At 39.0% G+C, this 16,601-nt stretch overlaps 1 protein-coding gene across 2 annotated transcripts; it reads right to left on the minus strand.

The window, feature by feature from the left end:
- Positions 1-8,093: 8,093 nt before the first annotated feature.
- On the minus strand, positions 8,094-15,915 carry LOC149779209 (uncharacterized). 2 transcript variants are annotated; one of them, XM_089938586.1, is made up of 4 exons: positions 15,874-15,915; positions 12,898-12,946; positions 9,405-9,644; positions 8,094-8,759 (listed from the first exon to the last, which is right to left on the minus strand). In XM_089938586.1, the coding sequence occupies exons 2-4, from the start codon at positions 12,926-12,928 to the stop codon at positions 8,467-8,469; spliced, it is 564 nt and encodes a 187-aa protein (XP_089794712.1). In that variant the 5' UTR covers positions 12,929-12,946; positions 15,874-15,915; the 3' UTR covers positions 8,094-8,466. The 2 variants fall into 2 exon arrangements, with proteins under 2 accessions (XP_089794712.1, XP_089794711.1); XM_089938585.1 differs by lacking the exon at positions 15,874-15,915 and adding an exon at positions 15,689-15,796.
- Between the last annotated feature and the right edge of the window lie 686 nt (positions 15,916-16,601).

Raw genomic sequence — 16,601 nt, forward strand, 5'->3', positions numbered from 1 at the left:
AAGGAACTCAATGACCATATTCAAACCGTGGATCATTACCATCGATTATTACAAGAACTGTATCCATTCAATTTGGGTTGACAAGTGGTGTGTGTCTTAGTGACTTGTTTTCTGGGATTTCGTTTACCAGCCGATTCTTTGTGGACTCTTTACGATCAGTACTTACCACCTCAATGGCCTTAAATGGTCACGAAAAACTCCTTTTGCTCAAAGCCTTACGTTTTCATCTGGATACTTCTCGACCTCTACGGGAAAAAAAGATTCGTCAACTTTTAGCTACCCAAGACGTGTATGACGATGTGTGTGTAGCTTGTGACTTACATCCCCATTGGACAGACGTCCGTGCCTGGAAAGAATGGGATTTTGAGGCTTGGACCCAAGAAGTGGCCCAGTATGCACGAGAGTTGTTCAAGGAGTAAAGTTACTTTTCAACCCGTGTTAGTGACGGTGCCAGAAGAATCCGTCACCCAGGACGGGACTGTCGTGGACAGGCCTGAAAGACCCTTTCGGGAGGACACTTGTGTGACCTTACCCCCTACTATAGAACTGGTTAGAACATTACCCAAAACATGTTGTTGTGCAGACACTTGTGCTTATTCCACGTTAATGGTTATCATGTGCCTTTTATTCTTGTACTTAAGCCTTTGGCTTTTATGTATTTTTGTCTTTCGTATTCATGTTTGAAAACATTCAATAAACGTGTTCTGAAAAAGTATATAAACTCTTGTCTTGTTTGTATTTGTGTCATAAGTGACATTTCTCACACAATGGCTACCTCTGCTGTCTCTGCTCCCTCTTCCTCCACTGTCAAAGTCATCGATGAACACTTAGATCGTGCCAGTTGGGAGGCTTTGTATCTTCGCCATCCCTTTAACATGCTCATTGCTGGACCTAGCGGTTCAGGCAAAACCGAATTCGTCAAACGTTTGATCGAACATAAACATCATTTGATCGATTGACCACCTCAACGGATCGTGTGGTGTTACAAAGAGTGGCAATCGGCGTACAGCCTCTTGCGAGAAAGTCAAGGCGATTCCATCGTGTTTGTGGAAGGCATTCCTAAAGAAGACGACGGCATCGTCTCTGACTCCCGTCAAACCCATTTGGTCATTTTTGACGAAATGTTAGGAGAAGACGAAGAAGAAATTAATCTGTGGTTCACGCGCAAAGGGCATCATCGTAATGCCAGTGTCGTTTACATCACCCAAAATTTGTTTCAACAAAGTAAACTCCATCGCACCATCAGTCTCAATGCGCATTACGTGGTCTTGTTTAAAAGCCCTCGAGATAAATCGCAAGTGCAAGTCTTAGCCAAACAGTTAGGAACGCCTTGGCTGACTCAGGCGTACGACGATGCCACTCAAACGCCACATGCCTATTTACTCGTCGATTTGAATCCTACCACCCCCGAGGATTTGCGATTTCGTACCCACTTGTTTCACCACTGGTGCCAAGACGGAGGGCCTGTCCTGTACATGTCTCCGTCCTCGACTTCATTTCACTCCACATAAAAAAAAATCTATAGAAACCTCAGACCCTTTTCGTCTGTCTCACACACAGTGTGAACATGACGTCCCTTCAGTCGCATCTTCCCGTCAAATTGATTCGTGCCTTGTATGGCATCAGTCGAGAAAAAAATCCACAAACACGAACTCGTGTCTTAGAAGCTAGTCTCAAAGAAGTCTTACGATGGTTCACGGTGACGGCACGTCAAATACTCCAAGGAATCATTCAGATTCCTCATCAAACCAAACGCTTTTTCAATCGAAACAAAGTCGCTTTGGTCCAACTGGCCGATCCCCGCATCGACACTCAAACCAAAAAACAAATCATTTTGAAACCTGGAGGGAGTGGTACTCTAGGAGGGGTCATCATTCGCTCACTCTTAAGATGGGATCCTAATGCCCCCAAAGTTATACCCAAGAAAAAAGTCCAATGAAGCCTCAAGAAGAAAATGAAAAAACCAGGTCCCCAAGAAGAAAAAGAAAAACTTCTCCAGTGGCTGGACCCTCCTCTGACCAGACACCACCCCGGAAAAAGAAAAGAAGCCCCCAGAAAAAGAAAAGTCCACAGAAGAAAACTAGTCGCAAGAGAGGCACTTCGGCCAGGACGCAACCTTACACTCGCAAACCACGACCTGCCACGGCAGTGACATGGTCACCGGCAGCCTCACGTTCATCCACTTCTCCATTAATGACACCAAGAACTGAAGAGTACTTGGAGACGTTGATCACACCAAGAACTTCTCCATTGATGACCCCAAAAAGAACTTCCCCAGTGGCAGGACCCTCCAATTTAGTTGCAGTGGCTGCTGCTCACAAAGTACCTTCTCCCAAAATCAAAGTCCAAGAAAGATCGGGCATGTTACAAAGTTTACTGGATTTGTCCAAGCAAGAACTGGCTCGATTTAGTCCGTTGCGTACCCCTGCACGACGTGTCATTCCTCTCCTCAAACTGATACGACGTAAAGACAATCAGTGGCGACGCGTTCCAGTATAAAGAAGACCTGTGACCAAGTCGGGGGTATCAGTGTTTTGTTTGGTGCTCCTGAAGACTCAAAGATGTCACCCTCCAGAAAACCCCAAGGAAAGAAAAGAAAAGGACTACCACCACGTTTAGTCAAACATGGGGACATGTTATCTGTCCTGTCCAAAGCTTCTCCACCTCTACGAAAAAAAACTCATTCAATCGGCCTCCAAAGAGGTCATCGATACCGTGTGCGAATGTTGTTTGAACGTCTTGAAAGGCACGATCCCTTTGTCCAAACACCAGAAACAATGCGTAAGCAAACATCGTCACGTTCTTCGCCAAATGGTCCGAAAGAAAATTCCCATTCGTCAAAAGAAGAAGATATTAGTGCAACGTGGAGGCATTTTGCCCCTCTTGTTAGGCCACATACTGAAAGGAGTCTTGGTGGGAGCAAGATAAAAAGGCCCTCGGAAGTCTCAAGATCTCAGAATCGACCGCTGACAACCCCATGGAAGGACGAAAACTAGCTTTAGTACCTTACAAACGATGGATGGAATACCATCGGTGGCAAGAACAACGCACCCCGCATTTACCTCCCAATCCCAATTTGAGCGAGATGTCCCAGTTACAACATGAATTGCAGTCCTTGATGGATCGCCAAGATTTGTCCGAAACAGAAAAATCGCAAAAGTACGGTCAACTTTTGCAACGACTGCAACTCTTTCACCAGAAAGCTTTAGACGAAACAGCTCTACCCACTCTGAAAGATTTTAAGACCTTGATGAAAAGTCCAGCACCATCACCATTACCAGTACCAGTCCCACCACAACCAGTGACCAAGACAGATAAAGGAAAAGAAGAAGAAGAAGAAGGGTTTCAAACTCCACCAGAAAAAGTACGCAAGTTAACAACACCACCTACCTCCAGAATTGGATGGATTAAAAAGATGATGGCCACCCCTTCTTCATCACAAGAGAAAATGAAAGTGAAGACAGAAGTGAAGACAGAAGTGAAACAGGAACCGATATCCCCCGCTCAGACATCCTCCTCTTCAACACCTATTGCCGGTCACACACGAAAAGCATTGCAATCCAAGAAACTACCCCAACAGAAAAACAGTAGCATCCTCCAAGAGTGGGTGACATATTAACACACCAATCAACACAAAAAAATGGAAAAAGTCTTAGCCAGCATTTACTACGATCCCTCCCACCCTGCAGGTTACGCAGGAGTTCAAAAAATGTATCGTGCTGCCAAAACTCGACTGAAAAGTCTCCGTTTACCTCAAGTGCAACGATGGTTACAAGAACAAGCTACCTACACTTTACACAAACCCATTCGACGCAAGTTTGCCAGAAGTCGCACCCGAGTGGAAGGCATCGATCATCAATGGCAAGCCGATTTAGCCGATGTCTCTCATTTGGCCAGCTACAATCGTGGCTACAAATATTTGTTTTGTGTCATCGACGTCTTTTCCAAATTTGCCTGGGTCGTGCCCTTGACTTCCAAATCGAGCAGCGATTTAGTGCGAGCCCTGCAACGAGTGTTGAAACAAAGCGATCGTCACCCTCTTCGATGGCAAACGGACAAAGGCACCGAATTTTTGAATCAAGATTTCCAAAAGGAATTAAAGAAACGTGACATTCATTTTTTACCACCGAGAATCCCGAAACCAAAGCCAGCATCGTGGAACGTTTTCAACGTACTTTGAAAGAACGCATGTGGAAATATTTTACGCATCACCACACTCTGAAGTACATCGACATCTTACCAAACCTGGTGCAAGCGTACAACCAATCTTACCATCGAAGCATCGGACGTGCCCCGCAAGACGTGATTCCCGACAACGAAGTGTTGGTGTTTGAGCGCCTGTTTGGTACGTCCCCGACGAGGGCTGTCCCCAAGAAAAGTGGAGACTTGGCCGTAGGAGATTGGGTACGCATTGGCAAAACCAAACGCACTTTCGATAAAGGTTACTTACCTAACTGGACGACCGAATTGTTTCGCGTCACTGGACGAGTGCATGGCCGTCATCCTACCGTATATAAATTGGAGGACATGAATGGAGAAGTGCTCAAAGGAACGTTTTATTTGCCCGAGTTACAACGTGTCACCAAAAAAGAAGACGACGTGTACGACATCGAAAGCATTCTCGAACGCAGAACCCGTAAAGTGGGCAAACGACGTGTCAAAGAAGTCAAAGTACGTTGGAAAGGATATCCACCCAGTTTTGATTCTTGGATCGACGCTTCGCAAGTCATCGACTATAAAAAGAAGAAGTGACCATCATGCCCTTTCACACAGAGGCAGCTACGTCGACCACTCCTTCACCTAGTTCTTCTGTGCAAGATTTACAAAAACAACCCTTGTGGGTGTGGTGCGGAGAACGTGTGCCTAAAACGCAAATCGTCTTTTTCTGCCAAATCTTCGTGGTGTATTGTGTCATCGGGGCAGCCATTGCGAATTTGAGTTTTCAACAAGGAGACAAACAATTGTGGACCATTTTATTGAGCAGTTGCATCGGTTACCTGCAATTCTCTTCGAACGGGAACCACGGGAACCTTGTGTCCAGTGCCAGTGTCAGTCACCACTTCAACAACAACAACAACCCCATTTTGGGCGGAGACACGCCTCTGACGTCCAGTAATAACCCCTCGGACAGCCACAGAACTCTGGAATTATGAGTCACCAAAACCAATTTTACTTGACCTTACCCAGTGACAGTTCCATGGAGGTGTTTCCCCACAACACGTTGTGCTGTTACACGGCCAAATTACCTCAGGCCATCCCCTTAGATCACGAAGCCCATTGGGAAGTGGCTTTAGTGGAAATCATTCACCCGACCCAAGTCCTCAATGTCCTTCCCAATCAAAATTTTTTTGATGTGGAAGTTCATGACGAGCAGATGCAAGAGTACTTCGATAAGAATGTCAAATATGACAAGAAAACCCGTTCACAAAATCAAAAGTGGACCTACCACTTGTTCATTCCCCCACGCTATTATTTTAGTGGTAAACCTGGAATATGCCAGGCGCATAGTAAATGAACTATCAGCGGAAGCCATAGTAGAAGAGGCAAGAATAAAGAAGGAAGAGGAGGAGAGAAGAGAGAAGGAAGAGGAGGAAAAGAAAATAGGAGAGAGGATGACGTACAAGATACCAGAGACAGAGGATTGGGGTGCTGAAGCCAATCATCCCGCCTCTGCACTCCCAAGAAGAAAGGTGAAAGGAGACTGGGGAAGAAGATGCGTGTGTGGCGCCAGGCCAGGAAGGTGCCATCATTAGATAGGTGCATCTGGAGTTGAAAAAAAAAAACCAACAGCCCTTTTCAGGGCTACCCCATACTCTAGAAAAGAAATAACGATCCATTTGCCAATGTGTGTAGGTAGAGTAGTGTGAATATAAACACTGACTCTTTTTTAAAAAATGTGAGGGTATGTGTTTGTGTGTTAGTGTTTGTAAGAGCTCAGGTATGTTTGTGTGAATAGTAGATTATGGGTTTCTTAGCGTATGTGGAGAGTATAGTTTGGGTTTTATTATATGAAATGAGAAAAGTGGGGATGTTTTCCTTTACGTCCGCGCGTTGTTTGGTCATGATCTAGGTAAGATCAATTTTATGTTTTTAGGGGGATGTTTTCCATCACGTCCGCGCTTTTCGTATAACAACCCACAGTATTCGTCGTTCAAACCATTCTACAGAGAAGATGGCTTCTAACCACCTCGATAAATTTCAAACATTCCAAGACGTCCTTGACAATTTGGGCATGATATAACAAATGCTAGTACGCCTCAATGAAGACCACTATTCTTATAGTCCGCATAGAGCAAAAATGGAGATTAACAACTTAAAAAAAGCAAAGGACATGATAAGTGGTGTGATGAAGGAAATAAAGGAGGAGAAAGAGGATGAAGAGGAAAGGATACGAATAAGAAAATGGAACGAAAAAATTGAAAAAGAAGAAGAAAATGAGAAGAGGAAGAAAGAAGAGGAGGAAGAGAAGAAAGAAGAGGAGGAGAAAAAAAGAAAGAAAAGAAGAGAAAGAGTGTAGGAGAGAAAATAAGAAGTTGGTTGAGAAAAAGAAGAAATTAGAAGCAGAAGAAGAAGAAGAAGAATAAAAACCAAAGGCCCTTTTCAGGGCCACGCATATTTCTCGAAAAGAGAATGACTTTTCAATTGCCTACCCCTTTTTTTAAAAAAAATTTAAAAAAAAAAAATCCCATATTCAATTCCCTTGTACGTAAAGTGACCCACGATTTATTCCCATGTTAAATTCCCCTTGTCGTTAGACAGACCCACACTATAGTTCCATGTTAAATTCCCCTTGTCGCTAGACAGACCCACACTATAGTTCCATGTTAAATTCCCCTTGTCATTAGACAGACCCACACTATAGTTCCATGTTAAATTCCCCTTGTCGCTAGACAGACCCACACTATAGTTTCATGTTAAATTCCCCTTGTCGGTAAAGTGACCCATGATTTATCAGCACTTATCACTTATCACCATGTTAATTCCCCTTGTCGCTAATCTGACCCACGATTTTTCGCCATGTTAAATTTCCATTGTCGCTAATCTTACCCAGGGGTGTTTTTAATGCTAATTCCCATTGTCGCTAAAGTGCCTCCATTCACTACTAACGTCAATTCTTACATGCAAATGTGTGACTGTCACGTTGTATATATAAAATAAAACAGGACAATGAAGAAAGTATAGATTAGGTGCCAAGTGTCTAATTACCCCAGATACATTTATATTTTGGGAAAAAGGAAAAGCCTCAAACAATTAAAAAATATTACAATACCAGTACATAATATTATTATAAACTTTTTGCCGTCAATTAGCTTATCTTAGAAACTACATGTAAGATCTTTAGTGTTTATTTTATAAGGTGTGCATTTTTCGCTGCATATCTTTGTGTTTTTGTCTATAATATGTGTATTTTCATAGGACATTGGGCAATATTGTTTGTGAGGATTAAAGAATAATTTAAGAGTTTTTAATAATGTATGTATGTATGTATGTATGTATATATGTATGTATGTATGTATGTATGCATGTATGTATGTAGGCATGCATGCATGTATGTTATGTTATGTATGTATGTACGTACGTATGTATGTATGTATGTATGTATGTATGTATGTTCATGTATGTATGTGTGCATGCATGCATGCAGACAAGCAAGCATGGCGGCAAGCATGCGGGTATTAACTTATTCGATTAAGGTATTAACTTGATTGATACTGTCCAAGCCATAAAATTTCAGATTTTCTTTGCCCATTCATTTCCTCAAGTTGCCAGCATGCGCATCTGAAACCGACTAAATTTTAAAAATCTCCCATTCATGATAATACTATTCTTGTTCTCTCCACTATGAAACATTTCGTAGCACCAAGGACGATTTATGATGATTCATATACACAATGCTAAAGATGGGAGTTACCTAAAATATTTCATTTTTGTTGATAGATAAACCTCTCTTCTTATGGTATGCTAATTATTAACTTATTATTTTTAAAAGAAATTAACAAGGTATACCTGATCTTATGTATCCAAATTAATTTCAGGAACAGACTGTCGCAGAAAAAGTTTATGACACTGGAGTACACGAAAAACAACATATATTTACAATAAACTGGATTGTAGTTTAATGCATTTCCATAGGCTAAACTCGACAAAGTCTAAATTCGACAAAGTCACCCCCCAATGCGATATACAAAATTACTCTCAATTAGAACCGATTCGTCCTTCAATGATTTTTATGACTTTCCTAATTCCTCTTGTTAGGAAATCCTCTTCTCAACCTATTTAACTTGTGACATATTCTCTCGACAAAACGTAAAATAAATTGCAATGAATTTTACACATTTGTGTCGATTAAAGCAATCTACATAAAGAAACAAAGGGATATATTTGTTATGTTTTGCGAGTGTATAATTGTTCATTTCGATCTAAAATTGTCTCCTTCGAAGCCTTTTGCAGCAGTAAATTGGTTTCCTAATTGTCAAGTGCTGCATCTATTGCCATAGATGTTAAGTTTGTGGCAAGCTTTGTGGCTGCTTTACTATTGTCCTTCTTGCCTGTCTCTTCCTTATCGTGATCAGACTTCTTGTCGTCCTTATCTTGAATTTGTTTCGAGGCCGTTTTAACGGCAGTTTTAGCGGCAATCTTGACTGCACCTTCCAGGAGTTCTCCCTCTCCAAGATCACCGATCTCATTTGCACCTGTTTTTGCTGCTAACTTTGCAGCCCCCATCAATCCTTTACCGACTAGGCTTTTTCCTTTGTTACCTGCAGTTAAATGATAATATAATGAAATATATGATACAGTTATAAATTACGTATATGATATTTAATTAATGTATACGTTTTACATAACACGACTTATGTATGCATCCATGTATGTATGCATGTATGTATGTATGTATGTATGCATGTATTTATGTATGTATGTATGTATGCATGTATTTATGTATGTATGTATGCAGATAGGCAGGCATGGAGGCAAGCATGCAGGTATTAGTTCATTTGATTAAGGTATTAACATATTTGATACGGTCCAAGGAATAACATTTCAGATTTTCTTTGATTATTCATTTACTTACGTTGCCAGCATGCGCATCGGAAACCAGTTAAATTGAAAAATCGCCCTTTCATAATACTCTTCTTGTCCTCTCCACTATGAAACATTTCATAACACCAAGAACGATTTATGAAGATTCATATACACAATGCTAAAGATGGGACTTACATAAAATATTTCATTTTTGTTTTCTTCTTATGGTATGCTCCTTATTAACTTATTATTTTTTTTAAAAATTAACAAGGTAAACCTGATCTTATGTATCCAAATTAATTTTATAAATAGGCTGTCGCAGAAAAAGTTTATGACAGTGGAGTACACAAAAAACAACTATTCACTATTGTCCTTCTTACCTGTCGATTCCTTATCGTGATCAGACTTCTTATCGTCCTTATCTTGAAATTGTTTCGTGGCAGTTTTAACGGCAGTTTTAGCGGCAAACTTGGCTGCTCCTTCCAGGAGTTCTCCTCCCTCTCCAAGATCACCCACATCACCTAGATCACCTACATCACCGATCTCATTTGCACCTACTTTTGCTGCTAACTTTGCAGCCCCCATCAATCCTTTACCGGCTAGGCGTTTTCCTTTCTTACCTGCAGTTAAATGATAAAATAATGAAATATATGATACAGTTAGAAATTACGTATATGATATTTAACTAATGTATATTTTTTACATTACACGACTTACACAATGACCACATCATTTTGTAAAATTATGAATATGGTTAAAACATCGTTTTATTTAACAACACTTTCTTTTCATATCAATATGGAAACTCATTTTTCGAATGAAATTTATTATTCTCTTAGCAATGTAAAAAAAAATATAAATCTATTTTCAGTAAGATATGATATAAAAGTACGAGCTACGCGTATTTTACAGAACAATTGATATTGGTGTACAAAATGCATATTTTTGTGCTTTCATGTTGCTAGAAACGTCGAAATTGCAATTTAGCTATAGTTAACGTAAGTATCGTTGTATACTTTGTTAGTTCTTAAAAACTAACTACGGTAGTAAACAATATTGTAGTAGAATAATTTGATAGTTTCCATACAATAACTACCGTAGTATCCCGAAATACTTCTAACAACATAACTAAGTGACACTTTAAAGTATGATTGCTTATATGCTAGGTCTTACGTCGCTACAGCACTGTGTATTAGTTGTGATGTAAAAGTAGGTGAGATGATGCAATGTGAGCTAACATGGTCTGAATACGATGAAAAATTTGGCGCTATTTATTGTGTTGTGCTGAGGTAATGAGTGACTGGTTGATTCGGTAGAGATGCATTCGCATGTGACACTATTTTTCTTCGTGGTTAAGTTGTGCAAGCTAGCTTTTCTAACCTGGTAGAGACCTGTTTGTCGAGAATATGACGCTGCAACAACTTTAAAAGATGTTGATGGGTACAGGCATAGCTGATGCTTACAAGCGTTGGTAAATGTCTACCATGTTTTTCATCATGCATAGATTCGAGACTAAACTCCCGAAGGTTAATGTTCATTGTGAAATTCCTACAAGATTAGTACTCGAAAATTAAATAGCAACATTGAACAATGGCACCGTCATCTTTTAAACTAGTTTCTTTGTAATCAGGAAGTTTTAATACTGCATACCCTTGATAATATGCAGTAATCTGCTTGATATTGTTCGGACCGTTCTATCTGACGTAGGCTTCTTGTTTCAACTGCAGAATGAGAGAATGTCTCAGTGATTATGCTTTTTCTTAGTTTTGGTTGGAGTGAGTGGTCACGTGTCTGACCTCTCGATTTTAAAGTTATACTTACATGTATTGTTGCTTCAGTCAAGTTTAAAATCAATAATGTCGTTTGTGATTGATTCTGAGTGTATACTCAATATTTTATTTCATGACAGCGGGTATAACAATGCGACCGCGCAGAGAAAAATGGTTAATGTAACAACCCTAGGACATATGCTATTTATATTTTCATCTCCGTTTATAGCTTTATTAGATTTTAGTAATTATTTCTTTGATTATGTCGAGTCGGTGCTGGGAAATATTTCTCAAACAATAATTTGCAAATTAATAGGAGCAGACGTCATAATCCAGGCCAATTACTGGGAGCAGTTTGTACGAGTTTATTATAGTATGGATTAATTTCGTAAAGTGGATAATCCATAATATCATAACACACGAAATTCTCGGTTATTCTAATGCCAAGTGTTTGGTCATTTGAGATGGAACTAATTCTTTGAATTAGGTGTGAGTCATGTTTTAAGGACTCAAGGTACTAATGATACGGAATAATGGGAACCAGTCTCGAAATTGGTGAAGATAAAGTAGAGTTTAGATGGGTTTGTCTGGACAGGATAGGTTGATAATAAAAGTTAATAACTGAAAAAAATAGATACATTGCTACAGTGGTGGAATTTCAGTCCTTTTACAGACTGGAGTGTGGAACACTCATTAAGGAGATGAGTACCCGACTGCATGGTGCGGAATTGAAAGCACAAGCTTCAAACACAAGTAGATCCAGAAAATTTCGCGTATCCTATTTTATTTCTACACAGAAGCTGTCATCTTGGATGCATCTATACTTATAAATGTAGGTTTAATCAAAAGCACTCAGAAAGTTAGTTATTGAATTTTTAATATCATGGTGTTTGCTTACGTTAGACATGGGAACTGAATTACTACCATGAGTCCTTAAAGTAAGCGGTATAAAACATCGAATGCAGACTTAGAAAGCTTCATACCTAAAATTAAAAATGTGAAAGAAGAAATAAACATGGAAATGTGTAAGAGAGAGTTGGATTTTTAACGTAGCTTTAACAATTTTTCAGTCATATCGCTACGATGTATGCAGCGTGGCAGTTTACAGCGATGTCTAACACTGGGGCATCATGCTGCAGACATGTAGCATACTGTCCCAACCAGTCACTTTATCGTGGCACAGGGCCGACCAGTCCTAACACCAACCTCTTAATGCTGAGCGCCTAGCGAAGCAGCTGTTAGTAACATTTTTATAAGTCTTTGGTAAGGCTCTACCAGGTTTCGAACACGCGCCCTTCCTTCCTAAAGGTGGACGCTATAACCACTAAGCCACCGGTGCGGTCGCAACTGGAGGGACAATACATGCTCATAAGGCATCTTTTACATTTATAAAACCAGAATGTTTTAAAATGCCCATTACTGACATGCACGGAAATAATCTAAGACCTTGCAGTCTTCTCAACGATGCAGGAGAAAATATTTGCAACAAGACGTCAATTTTAATAGTAGCTGCTCCGTAACTTTTTCAGGGTGATTACAAAACACTTTTCATAGTTAGTAGGCTAATTATGAAGCTTTAATACAGTTTGTAGTATTAATAGCAATTTTAGTAGTAGGAGGAATTGTCCACGAAGAGGAAAAACCGTTTGGTTGCCAGAACGGTCAATTTAGGAACATTTTGCACCGGTTGGTGGGTGAGTATTTTGCTCCGACGGTATAAAGAAATTATTTTTAAAAGTATGTTTACTATTCACTCTTTTTACTCTCAATCGGCTTTCATTTTAGGACATACTATTAGTTGATTGATAGCTTTGGATTGTTCATGTTTATGCAGTCTGACAAAAACAAATGGTAATCTAAATTGGATTTATCATGAAACAAAATATTTAACCGCTTTGCAAATCCGACACTATTAATTAAATTTATGTAATTTTTCACCATCTACTTTAACAATCCGCAAGTTTTTATATAATGATTTTATTGCGAAAAAAACAGGTGACTTTTAAAAGAAAGGATAATGGTGACCAGTATCAGTGGGTGAAACTTTCTCTTCCAAAGCGTGAAGCACATAAAACGAAAACTTACAGTCCCTTTGTTTTGTTACCTTTCTCATCTTTTGATCCGGCACAACCCATGTTCAAGAACAGGAGAGACTGAAATGGAAAACAAAGACTGCTAGAGAAAGCATATATTCACTAACACCTATCTCATACTAGGGACTATAGACTGATTCACAACTTCTTCAAAAATCCGATATTATCGACATCTTAAATATGTAGATCAGACGCCGACCAATAAGACGTCATATTCTTATTTGTAGATGGAGAATGGGTATATTGGACCAGCACGCCGGATCACCCCACCGTGTCAGCGCACTGGATCCCCACAACCCTGGTTCCATACAGTACATTACAAACCGAAATAATGAAAATGTAATAGCAAAGTTTAATGAACTTAAAGTCCCGGCACAAAATTTCTATAGTACGAGACAACTTTGGAACGATCTGGAATTGGTACAGAACATCTTATTACTCAGATACGGCATCTCTACTTTGTTTTAAATATCAGTTGAAAGTTTGGATTTGATATTCATTTAATAAGTGTTAAAGCAAGTCACAAGATCTTTTACTGAGTGTGTGTGTGATTTTGATTTTTAACATAGCTTTAACACTTTTTTTGTCATATCGCTACGATATATGCAGTGTGGCAGTTTATAGTGATGTCGCGCACTGGGGCATCATGCCACAGACATGTAGCATGATGTCCCACCCTGTCACATTATTCTGACACCAGACCAACCAGTCCTAACATTAGCCTCTTAATGCTGAGCGCCTAGCGAGGCGGCTGGTAGTACCATTTTAATAAGTCTTTATTATGACACGACCGGGGTTCGAGCCCGCGACCTGCAGCATCCGAGGCGGACGTTCTAACCACTAGGCCTCCGGATCGGTCCTCTTTTATTGAATTATACATGCCTTAAGAACATCAGCTAGGTAGAGTCTGATAAATGTCATTCCCGATATCATTTTGTAGATTTAATGTAAAAAGAAGTGATCTGTAAAATACAGAATAGCAAGGACATGTAGATTAAATGGTGACAGGTTTTGAGTTTACTTCTAAGCTGATTTTAATATGTGGATACTGTTGGAAGATCAATACCAGATTTGATCTCGATTATGTCATGTATTTTGTCAAAAGCGATGTATTGGTATCAATACTGGATAGTAAGTACATGTGAAATATAACGCCATTTCAATAAATGAATATTCCATGTTTGAATCAGCCTTTTTTGTTGTCTCTCTTACAAAGACAACCTATTTTGAACGACCGTGCATTTTCTACTCTCTACAGGAAATATTAAGATAACATTCAAGCCACTACGCTGAAATAATGTCCAGACGCATATTGAATTATTTGTTATAAACCTGTACAAAATATCTTACTAACATTACTAAAGCACATATAGAGGATCTCAAATGGGTAACGATTTAATACTGCATTTATTAAACGAATTGAATGATGTTCAGCTTTTGCGAGCCTTGGCGAGAAAAAGCTGGGCATTATTCAACGAGTTTCATAAATTTAATATTAAATCATAACCCATTTGAGATTCTTTTCATCACATAGTTTTTATTTCAGTGAAAATTATTTAGATAGAAAGAAGAACGAATAATTTCGATCATTCTGACAGACGGTGTACTTTTCATTTATTTGTTGTGCATAAAAGATAGTCCCAAAAAAGGTTAAACTGGTAAAAGTAGATTGTACTTTTCTTACAAACTATAAATCAAAAGAAAGCTTCCATCCGAATAAACAGAACATTTCATAACGACAAAATCATTTTTCAAAATAGAATGATCAATGCAATGTGATGCCACATTGTTTGATACGGTAAACAGTATGCCTAGAGTACATACCTACCCTAAAACGTCACTTTCTAACTAAACATTACATTGTTGCGACTTTTATGTGAGATAGGATTACTGGATGCAGAAATTCCCACATTTACTGCAATGCATTTGTGACCGGATATTTGCAGTATTTGACTGGAACAATAGACTGTACAGAAAAAGAGAAGATGTAAACAAATTTCTTTTTGAGTCGGATTTGCATCCCATATATACTGCGTAAAGATGTTGTGTTTGGATAAAGTTCTATCAGTTAGGAGACCCATTTATGTCCAAATTCTTCTGTGAACAGAGATGAATTGATTTACTTCTGTAAGTTTACATTTAAACCAAGCTTGTATATACGGTGGATTCTATATGTTACATTGTTACATATATACCGATCTCCTCCCCCCCCCCCATCCCCTTAGTTTTACTTCTTATTCTAGTTCTTGTCGTGTATTTGTACGCCATTTGTTTCATTATGATATTATTATACATGACATAACAAACTCCTTTGTGGGTAACATATCAATATTGAGACAGCCGAGATAATTTTTCCTCCATTTCCTTTTTCGAGTTAAGTTCAAAAATGTTTATTCAAAACCAAAGATTCCAGAAAGCGGGCTTAAAAACTTTTTCCAGCGATCTCAGCCAATCAGTAAAGAGGATGCTGCACAATAATTTCATAGGCTTGATTGGACCAATCAGAACCACGTAAAGTGATATTTTAACGTGTGGTAATATCAAAAATATGAAATTGCACATACTATAGGTAAACTATACATACTATGTGATAAAATGTGGTAAATACATCAAAATAAAGTACAAATTCTGATGATTTCATAAATGATATGGACCCATGTTGTAATTGGGATGACATATTTTAAATTGACTTGATTGGAATTCCTGCAATTGTGACACGTAATTTGAACCTGTATTTTACGTTTACATTGTCAAAGTAACTTATGAATTGGTTCCATAAATATATAACAGATTCATACTTACAAAAATGTCTGTTTTAAATCTCTTAAAATGGCGGATCCAAAATAATCAAGTATGTTTGCATACAAGCCTGGTATATTTTTGATTTCCATGCGTAACCTCCTGTTGCTATAAACAAACCCACCAGACACTCCAGAAATTTTTAGAACCATATAGTAACGAGCTAGGTTATAAACAATTGATCTTACCTGGTTGATTATTGTTGTTGCAAACAATTACTGTCAGTGTCAAATGTCCAGTCTTCCACTTTCAATCAAATTACTTGTCCTTAATGTTCCATGTTCAAGGTCGAAACTTTAGATTTTATCGCTTTAACTATACACAGGGGGTTGAAATGATTTCAGTGTCAAATGTCGACAATGCACATGCACATATTAAACCAAATTGTGTATGAATGGCTGTCAGAATAAAAAAGGAATTGCTTGCTTGTCCTTTTTAAAGGAATATTACGATGGCAACGGGGCCCCGAGTGGCCGAGTGGTCTAAAGCGCTCTCCGTTACGGATCACTGCCATCTCACCTCTGTCTGCGTAGGTTCGAGTCTCGGATTCAGCCAGTGTGGGTATGTGAGAAAGCAAGCCAGTAGCTTCTCGAGGGTCGGTGGTTTTTTCCGGGGATTTCCTGGGTTCTTCCTCCACCATTAATACTGGCCGCCATGTATAGCCTATCTTGTGCTGAAAAATGGCGTTAAACCCTACAACAACAACAACAACGATGGTAACAATACTACATTGTTAATTCTCCAACACACGTAGTAACATTACCCTATCTCCAGGCACTGATTTTGTAATCTCCAAAACCTGACATGGTAACAATAATACAACTGATGCAAGTAACAATAATACAACTGATACAAGTAACAATACTGCATAGCTCAAATGCTATCCTCCAAACCCATATAGTCACATTATCCTATT

This window comes from Sinohyriopsis cumingii, chromosome 17, assembly GCF_028554795.1.
Source record: "Sinohyriopsis cumingii isolate HCF-2022 chromosome 17, ASM2855479v2, whole genome shotgun sequence".
NCBI lineage: Eukaryota > Metazoa > Mollusca > Bivalvia > Unionida > Unionidae > Sinohyriopsis > Sinohyriopsis cumingii.